The following is a 10,283-nucleotide window of genomic DNA, read 5'->3' on the forward strand; positions in this document are numbered from 1 at the left end:
ATTTGATTTGTTTATTTCAGTTATTTACCTCATTCGCTCACTCGCTCACTTAGGCTCACTCACATAGGCTCACTTTGTCTCACTCACCTAGGCTCATTCGCTCATTCACTGATTGGAATATGAATTCTCTTGTTAATAAATATGGAACCATTTACCATGTGTTCTTCAATGATCAAGTATGAGGTGTGAGGTTTAGCTAGCTGCTCCAGACAGCATAGTAAATAAATGTCAATTGGCCAGAACCAAACCCAGAATTTGAGGATGAGTGATCATCATCAAGAAGAAGAAGATGACGAACACCAGATGGTTGATCAAGAAGAAGATGACAAAAACCCGGCCTCTGCCAGGCCGAAACGTCACAGGGATCTAACTGAGAAAGGTCAAGAACTCCTAGACAAACAGATTAACACTTACTCAGCTCGTTTACAAAAGTTATGGAAAAATGTAGACACTATCATCGAGGAAGTAGACCACACATCTTCTAAAAATCCAGAACTCATCATACATTTGAAATCACAATTAAAAACAAGAATAGATGCAATCGACGTACTCTTCAGTGAATTCTGTGGTTTTCTGGAAAGACATCGAACTGAAAAATGTGTACATGAACTTCAAAAACTCAAGTTTTCGAAGAAAGGATATTCTATCTTATTTGATACTGCTTTCAGAAAACTGAATGCATTGTACCAACAGTCACCACAGCTTCATGAACAGAAACCACCTCAGGAAGAAGATGTTCATTCAAATAGGTCAACTAAGAGATCACAAGAAAATGCCTCACAAACTTCTTCAATCAGCAGTAAACAAAGCTCATTGAAAAGAGAAAGAAAGCAGAAATTGCCCGTGCCAAATTAAAATATACCGAACTTGAAATGAAAATTAAGAAGGAACAATCTCTTCTAGCATTAGAAAGAGCTAAGTCTCAGAAAATGACAGACGATTTAGAAGCAGATCTACAATTACTATCTGTTAAAAAGGAAGTCGCAGTTGCTGAAGCGGAAATTCTCAGTGAAGAGGAAGGAAGTCAGTGTGGTCATAGTGACACATGTATTAAACATTTAGAGAGTGTTGACAGTAAAGAACGTACAAAATCATATGTAGAGCAACATGCTCAAATCAGAACTCAAAATAAAAACATTTGTGTAGAACCTGAAACTATTGTGAAAGAAAATGTTAATCAACATAGTCAGAGTTGCATTCCAGAACCTTGTACATCTATACTGAATCCTCAGGCTCTTCCATACTTTCCACCACAGCCGTCCTGGAGTGTAGGAGGACAAGCAGTGACTTCAGATTTCACTCGTTATCTCTTGAAAAAAGACTTGATGCTTTCACGTCTCATCAAATTTAATGACAAACCTGAATTCTACCCGTCATGGAAAGCAACCTTTAAATCTGTTATGAGAGACTTACAAGTGACACCAGAAGAGGAAATTGACTTTCTTATCAAATTCACTAGTCTATCAGCACAACAACAGATTATCAGCATTAAAGCAGCAAGTGCCAGCAATCCAGTGCATGGACTTCAGAGAATTTGGCAAAGATTAGAGGAGAGATTTGGTTGTCCTGAAATGATAGAATCTGCTTTAAAAACAAAACTGAACTCATTTGCTCCTATTACATCGAAAGATTATCGTCGTCTATATGACTTGTCTGATATTTTGGATGAAATCCTAGCAGCAAAAGAAGATATCCGTTACCAGTCATTACTTGCATATTTTGATGCGTCGACAGGAGTGACACCTATCGTCATGAAGCTTCCGTACCAACTTCAAGAAAAATGGACGAATACAGCAGTGAAATACATAAGTGAACATCATGTTGTGTTTCCCCCATTTCATGTATTTGCAAACTTTATTCGTGAGCAAAGCCGTATCAAGAACAATCCCAGTTTTGCTTATACAGATAGAAACTTGCATATGCAGAAACACAGTGACAAAACTCTGAAGATTTCAAGCAGGAAAACAGCTGTGTCTCGGCAACCACTGATTCTTCGTAACTCAGGAAAAGAAAACCAGTGTCCCCTTCATAAGACAAACCATTCCTTGGAACAGTGCAGAGCTTTCAGAACAAAGCCATTTGACGAACGGAGGAAGATCTTGAAAGATAACAATTTGTGTTATAGATGTTGTTCAAGAGATCATAAACAAGCAGAGTGTCATTCTGATGTGCAGTGTGGAGAATGTGGAAGCAAATTTCACACATCACCATTACATGTGAACAGGACAAAAGTTCAGACTTCATACCCTTGGAGAAACTATGGCGGGGAGAATTTCACTGAGAGACAAGTTTTAGATTCTGAAAATGTGAACAACCCAGCTGTGAATTCTAAGTGTACACAAATCTGTGGACAAACATTTGGTGGAAAATCTTGTGCTAAAACCATTCTGGTGCATGTGTACCCAAAACACTGTCCGCAAAAATCTGTGAAAATTTATGCAGTGATTGATGACCAGTCAAACAGAACACTTGCTAAACCAGAACTCTTTGATCTTATGGACACTCATGGAACTATGACAAATTACCTGTTAACATCTTGTTCAGGAAAAGTTCAAAGGTCAGGACGTAAAGTTCATGGATTAGTTGTTGAGTCATTAGATGGACAAAACTGTATAGATATACCTACCATCATTGAGTGTGATGAAATTCCTGAAGTCAGAGAGGAAATTCCTACACCAGATGTAGCCCTACATTATGAACATTTGCATGACATTGCTGATCACATACCACCAGTTGATCCTAATGCAGAAATCCTGTTACTGATAGGAAGGGACATAACCAAAGCACATCACGTTTTAGACCAACGCATTGGATTGGGAAATCAACCCTATGCCCAAAAACTGTCCCTTGGTTGGACTATCATTGGTGAGACTTGTTTGGGAAAAACCCATAAACCAGATGTCATTAATGTCATGAAAACTTGTGTTCTACCTGATGGCCGTCCAACTCTGATGCTACCTTGCAACAGTAACTTACAGGTCAAAGAAAAAATCCTCAATGAAACCTCAACAAACATCATGTGTACAAAAACTGAAATTGGTGAAAGTGTTTTTCAGAGGACAGAGAATGATGAAGAGTTAGGACTTTCTATGGATGATCATGAGTTCTTAGACATCATGAATTTAGAATTTACAAAAGATCTTGATGGACATTGGCAAGCTCCACTTCCTTTTCGTAAGGACCGTCAAAGACTAGTAAACAACTATGATCAAGCTAGGAAGAGAGCAAAACAGTTAGATTACACTTTGCAGAAGGATCCTACAAAGAAAGAACATTTTGTGGAATTTATGGATGCATTGTTCAAGAATCATCATGCAGAAATAGCACCGCCTCTACAGAATGGAGAAGAGTGTTGGTACTTACCATTGTTTGGAGTTTACAACCCAAAGAAACCAAACAAAATTCGAGTTGTGTTTGATTCTTCAGCAAAATTCGAAGGAAAGTCGCTTAACGACGTACTACTTACCGGACCAGACTTGACAAACAGTCTTCTGGGTGTTTTACTACGGTTCCGCAGAGAGAAAGTCGCATTAATTGGAGATATTGAACAGATGTTTTATTGTTTTAAAGTCTGTGAACCTCATCGAAATTTCTTGCGATTTCTATGGCATGAAGACAACAATCCTGAAAAGAGACTGATCGAATACCGTATGACTGTTCACGTCTTCGGAAACAGTCCCTCGCCAGCCATCGCAACCTACGGATTACGCAAGACTGTGAAGGAAGTAGAAGATATGTTTGGGACAGATGTAATTCAGTATGTAGAACGTGATTTTTATGTGGATGATGGATTAACATCACAACCTACTGTAGAAAAAGCTGTGGACCTAATGAAAAGAACACAGAAAGCATTGAGTTATGGGAAATTACGTCTACACAAAATAGCTTCAAACAACCAGGAAGTTATGAACGCTTTTCCACCTAGTGATCTGTCAAGTGAAATGAAAGACTTGGATTTATCAAAAGACAATCTACCAACACAGCGCAGTCTAGGACTTAATTGGGACTTACAGTCAGATTCGTTTTTCTTTAAAATTTCAAATGATGTCAAACCATTCACAAGAAGAGGTGTGTTATCAACAATAAATAGTATATTTGACCCCCTAGGATTTCTCGCCCCAATTATCATCCAAGGCAAGTCACTTATGAGGAATCTACTTCAAGAAACGGTCAACTGGGATGAACCTTTACCAGAAAATCAGTCTACTCAGTGGGAAAAATGGAAAAATTCCTTACAACATCTCCAAAATCTACACATCCCAAGAGTTTACATAGAACTGACTCAGTCGTGGAGTGAGACAATGAACAAAACAATTCACATTTTTTGTGATGCTTCAGAATCAGCAATATCAGCAGTGGCCTATGTAGAATCACAAGGAAACTTTGGATTTATCCTCGGCAAATCAAAACTTGCGCCCTTAAAAGGACATTCGATACCACGTTTAGAACTTTGTGGCGCTGTGCTAGCTGTGGAAATTGCTAAGTGTGTATCAGAACAGCTAGAATTACCGATTGAACATTTTAAGTTTTACTGTGATAGTAAAGTAGTGTTGGGATATATTTTCAACAATTCAAGGAGATTCTATCAGTATGTGGCAAACAGAGTGATGCAAATTCGTAAAGTGACCAAACCAGATCAGTGGTCATACATATCAACAGACAAAAATCCAGCTGATCAAGCAACAAGACAGATACCAGTTAAAGCTCTACAAAACAGTACTTGGCTCTTAGGACCATCACCTGCACACTTACAACAGATTCAGCACCCATGCGTATCTTATGAGATGGTGGACCCAGATTCAGACAGGGAAGTCAGACAAGAAATCACTTGTCTAAAGGTTGACATCTCTAGACTTGGACTGAAATCAGAAAGATTCTCATGTTTTTCGCAATGGAAGAAACTTGTTGAAACTATTGCCAGACTTCAGCATATAGCACATTCCTTTCAACAAGGAGACAGTAAATGCTCTGGGTGGCATGTGTGTGAAGATTCAAGAACTGTGGAAAATTTCAACAAAGCTGAGAAACTTATCATCAAAATTGTGCAGAATGAAGTGTATTTAGAAGAAATTCAGTGCATATTGAAAGAAAAACCTCTACCTAGAGATAGTAACATTTTACCTCTTTCGCCATTCTTGGATAAAGATGGAATACTGAGAGTCGGAGGACGTCTCAACAAAAGTTCTTTACCAATCAATGAGAAAAATCCAGTGATAATACCCAGAAACCATCATATAGCGTTGTTGATTGTTCGTGACTATCATGAACTCTGTAAACATCAAGGTCGCCACTTAACAGCAGGAGCGATTCGTAGTGCTGGATTCTGGATAATAGGAGCCAGAAAATTAGTTTCATCCATACTTCACAACTGTGTCAAATGCAGAAAATTACGTGGAAAGCTATTGTGTCAAAAAATGTCGGACCTTCCTACCGATCGTTTGGAGCCTAGTCCACCATTTACTTACATTGGCCTGGATACGTTTGGACCATGGGAGATAGTTACTCGTCGGACGCGTGGAGGATCTGCAAACTCGAAAAGATGGGCAATCTTATTTACCTGCCTTACAACGAGAGGAATTCACATTGAAGTTGTGGAGGAGTTAAGCTCTTCATCATTTATCAATGCCTTTAAGCGGTTTGAAGCCATTCGAGGAAAAGTTACCCAAATTCGTTCAGATCAAGGAACCAATTTCGTGGGTGCTATAAATGACCTGAAAATTGATTCAACTGGACTCAACTTGGAAGACGGTAAAATCAAAAACTTCCTTTATGAGTGTGGAACTACTTGGAAGTTTAATCCACCCCACTCTTCGCATATGGGTGGCGCATGGGAACGCCTCATTGGAGTAGTAAGACGTGTGATTGATGCAGTTATGTTGGAGATACCAGCTAGATCACTAACTCATGAAACACTGACGACATTTATGGCAGAAGTTTCAGCAATCGTAAATGCCAGACCATTAGTCCCCTTATCGGAAGATGCAGATGAACCGTACCCTCTGAGCCCTTCCATGATACTTACCCAGAAAACTCCTGTGATCGTCGACCTTCCTGTTGACAAGATGAACATGTATCAAGCTCAGTGGAAACGCGTACAGCATATGGCAGATTTATTCTGGACACGCTGGAGAAAAGAGTATCTTTATACTTTACAGATTCGTCGCAAGTGGACGCGTAGTGAAAGAAACATTACACAAGGTGATATTGTGTTACTTCGCGATAAAGATGTTCATCGTAACCTTTGGCCTATGGGTGTCATTGTGAAAGTGTTTCCCAGTGATGACGGGAAAGTTCGTAAAGCTGAAATTCGTGTCGCGAAACGCGGTTGCCAGTCGTCAACATTCATTCGTCCAGTTACAGAGATGGTGCTGCTACTATCCAATGACATTGATGTATAGCTTGTAATTGTATATGTGATGTTAGAAACATCAGACGGGGAGTGTGCTGTCACAGTTCTTATTTTTTATTTATTTTTGTTTGCTTTTTTGTGTAATTATACGGAGTGAAATATGTGTATTATTCAGATATCAGAAAGAGTTATCCTTCTTTGTAAATTTTTGAATTATCTTCCTTGAGTGGAAATCTTTTGTGTCAGGAGTTATCTCCCTCATTTTCTCGTGCAAGTTTTCATTCAGTCTGCCATTAGAGTTCCATCCATGAGGATGTACATGTAACATTCTACCTTCTTACGATTTGTGGCCTATTACCATGTAAGTTTTTATAGGAAACTTTTGTAACTTCATACCTATTATTTGTAAAGTTTTTTGGTGATTATTTATAGAGTTTTTGTGTATTGAAAACTTATTCAGACCGGTATTTTTTGTAAAGTTTAAAGTCACTGAAGTCACGAGAATTAGTTATTGTTATTCAATTTATCTAATATGCTTTATAGTAATTTGTTATTATGATAAGGTTTATAAGTGAGCTATTTCTATGGAACACCGTTATTGTCTTTTTGGTATATCAGTATTATAGTATTTGATTTGTTTATTTCAGTTATTTACCTCATTCGCTCACTCGCTCACTCGCTCATTCGCTTACTCGCTCGTGTAGACTCACTCGCTCACTTAGGCTCACTCACATAGGCTCACTTTGTCTCACTCACCTAGGCTCATTCGCTCATTCACTGATTGGAATATGAATTCGCTTGTTAATAAATATGGAACCAGTTACCATGTGTTCTTCAATGATCAAGTATGAGGTGTGAGGTGTGAGGTTTAGCTAGCTGCTCCAGACAGCATACCTTGTTCAACAGCCTACAGCACGAATTAAATTAAAATTGTTTTATTTCTTCTTGGAATATCTTTAAGTTGCAGAATTTTACAAATTTATCTTGGGTTTCTCTCAAAATGCACAAGAAACGTCCATTTGATTTTGGTCGAAGTTACCCCTACTGATTTTAAGGACGCGGGGTAAATTCGACCGCTTATTCTGAAATATGTGTAAGTTGTCTTTAACAGCTGTTTAATGCAATGCAGAGTTAGATCTTTAAAAAATGATTATACTGTATATGTACAATATCATCTACATATAATCTTTTATATTTAAAAAAAAATATGTCAGATTAATTAACATATGCATGCTTGCTATATATATATATATATATATATATATATATATATATATATATATTGTCACCGGGCAGTTCACGAGGGTGCATCACTGATCGTTGTGCGAGAGAACACGGAGTCGGCACTGGCTTTGAATTAACACATGACGAGAGCAATCAAAAAGTTTCCAAACCCGTCAAATTAACAAAAGAGAGGATGCAGGCAATATTAAATATAAGTTTTAAAAAATCAGGTTTTTGTTTTTTTTTTTTTTTTCATTATTACGAATGCGTAAACTTGGACGGATAAGACTGAGGCTATCGAAAACCAACGAACCAGTCGTATTAAGATCGTATCACACAGTCCAGGTACACAAATCCAAATAGTACCCAAAATATCAGAACAACACACCAAAAGAGCCACAACAATCTTGAAACAAAAAAAACAATAATTTTTTTGAGTTTGGTTTTTTTTTTTTTTTTCGCGGGGGGGGGGGGGGATTTCAGAGGACTTTGCTTCTGTAAATCGTTATTTAATTGACTTGATCGAATTTCTCAGGATCTATCTCTTTTAAGAATGAACAAAACAGGTAAAATACGTACTACAACGCATTCCAAATGAATGTGTATATATGGTAAAAATTAGTGAATTATTGAAGAAAAATATACGCTATGCTCAAACCTTACACATATATAATTATACAATCTGAATGATTCTGTTGTGAAAAGAAGGTATTAAATAAAATCCCTTTTGGGTTGGACAATTAAAAAATCATTACAAAGAAATTATTTGTGGAATCTGAGAAAATTTTATGTATTTGCATAACTATATATCACAATTTTAAAGTACAGAGTTGGCGAATTAAAAGCAGAATTTAGAATAAAGAATGAGAATTAAAATGTCTGTAAGACAGCATTGAAAAGCTCAAGTAACCCAACCCATTTCTTAACCGTATGGATACTAGTACTTCTCCATTTTAATCTTTTTATTGAGAGAGATGGAGATATATACGACGTTGCGCACGGTGTTGGTACTTTAAAATCTGACTCTTTAGATGTCGTAAAGAAACTGGCGTTTTCAAGATGATAAAGTTACTAGAAATTAAAAACGAAATTAATTATTTTATCCAAGGTAATAAATTATTCTAAAAATTCTCTTTTTAATAATCTAAAAATAGTTTAGTTATGATATGGCTTTATTCATTATTGGTTATTACGGCGAAATTCACGAGTCCAACGTTACATAAATTATTAATCGCGCAACTACAAGATATAAAAAGATCCACTTCCAATCCTCTAAATTAAAAAAAATTTAGGAAATACAATAATATGTATGCATTCTTTGTGATATGGTTGAATTTTTAGCATCATTTTCTCAATTTCACGAGTTTGGGCTGTATCTACAGTGCGTAAGTAATATGTCCAACAGGAAAAAATCGTTTCCTAAAGTTGACATTAGTACGCATGGCGATGTGCACGAGACATAAATGCCAAACAAAGATAAATTTTGATGAATAATCTTTAAGTACATATGTTTCTAAAATTAGTTATGTTGATACATGTTATATAACTGCTGATACGTTAATATTCGTAAGGCTTTGTTAAGTGTAGCCATTTTGTTATGCACGAACGAGTCGCTGTACTATTACTTAATATGTCTCAGTTGCATATCAAATATACATAAATTAATGTCATATATATACCAATCATTACTGTATCTTGAAAGAACATTTCATACTGTATTAGATAATAACATAAATTTTAAGGTTATCATCTACATGAAATAAACGCAAGCATTAATATAGATGTAGCCATTTTGTCACAGGTACGAAAAACGTCATTTTACACACTACATATATACGAATGACGTCGGGAGCGTCAAATTGTATCGCCGTGCTCTTTCCCCCCCCCCCCCCAATTTTCTGCAGGTCCGGAGTACCAAGTAGGGTAAAAGGTCCTTCTCCAATTATTTTAGAACAATCTTTTGTTTTAGATATTCTGAAAATTTTCATTCAAAGGCCGATACTCCCTTTTTATTTTGCTGCAGCAATATCTAAACATATCACGTTATTGTTCTCTCTCTCTCTCTCTCTTTGCTAAAATGAGAATGAGAGCCCCCCCCCCCTTTCCACGAAAAAGTAAAAGGGTTTCTGAAGTTTATTTTTTCTGGCTAGTTTTTTTTTCAATTTAGTAGGGTTTTTAATAGCGAAACGTCCCCTTGCATCCCTTCTTTTTTGCATGTCAGTACCCCCCCCCCCCCCGATTTATAAAGAGAGCTTAACTACTTGGGTTGAAGAAAAAAAAACAAGAAAAGTTTAATTCAGTATAAGGCCATTTAATTTTTTTTTCAGTTTAGCGACCTCCTATAGTTCTAGAACCTATCTACCGATTCACAAAAACATATTAGTACAAAAGCCCAAAATTAAAACAAGAACTTTATACCGGTCTTTCCCCTCTAAAGTCTTTTTCGGAAAACTGGCTCTTGAGTATAATTTTCCCTTCATCAGAAATCCCACACCACATTCAATTTTCCGGGGAAATCCCTACTCTGTGTAACAGTTATAAAGTGCGATTCCCTCAAGAGCCAATTTACCCCTTCTGCTATAAAATATCATGCCAGTACTTATATATGAGGGGGAGGGGGCGACATTTGTTTACAAATGTACTTTCTGTAATTTTTTCTCTCGCAGTAGACAATCTTAATGAAACTTCACAAAATTGCAATAAAAATAAT

General features: G+C 36.8%; 1 protein-coding gene across 1 annotated transcript; it reads left to right on the plus strand.

Annotated features, from left to right (window-relative positions):
* Positions 1-872: 872 nt before the first annotated feature.
* LOC133179889 (uncharacterized) lies at positions 873-7,023 on the plus strand. Its single transcript, XM_061314571.1, has 2 exons — positions 873-6,710; positions 6,997-7,023. The coding sequence occupies exon 1, from the start codon at positions 873-875 to the stop codon at positions 6,396-6,398; it is 5,526 nt and encodes a 1,841-aa protein (XP_061170555.1). The 3' UTR covers positions 6,399-6,710; positions 6,997-7,023.
* The last annotated feature ends 3,260 nt before the right edge of the window (positions 7,024-10,283 follow it).

Source organism: Saccostrea echinata, unplaced genomic scaffold, assembly GCF_033153115.1.
Source record: "Saccostrea echinata isolate AGI-Se365-2 ecotype Australia unplaced genomic scaffold, CSIRO_AGI_Sech_v1 ptg000005l, whole genome shotgun sequence".
NCBI lineage: Eukaryota > Metazoa > Mollusca > Bivalvia > Ostreida > Ostreidae > Saccostrea > Saccostrea echinata.

Excerpts from the sequence above, each read along its gene's own strand:
- LOC133179889 (XM_061314571.1), top strand. The coding sequence starts at position 873 with ATGAAAATTAAGAAGGAACAATCTCTTCTAGCATTAGAAAGAGCTAAG.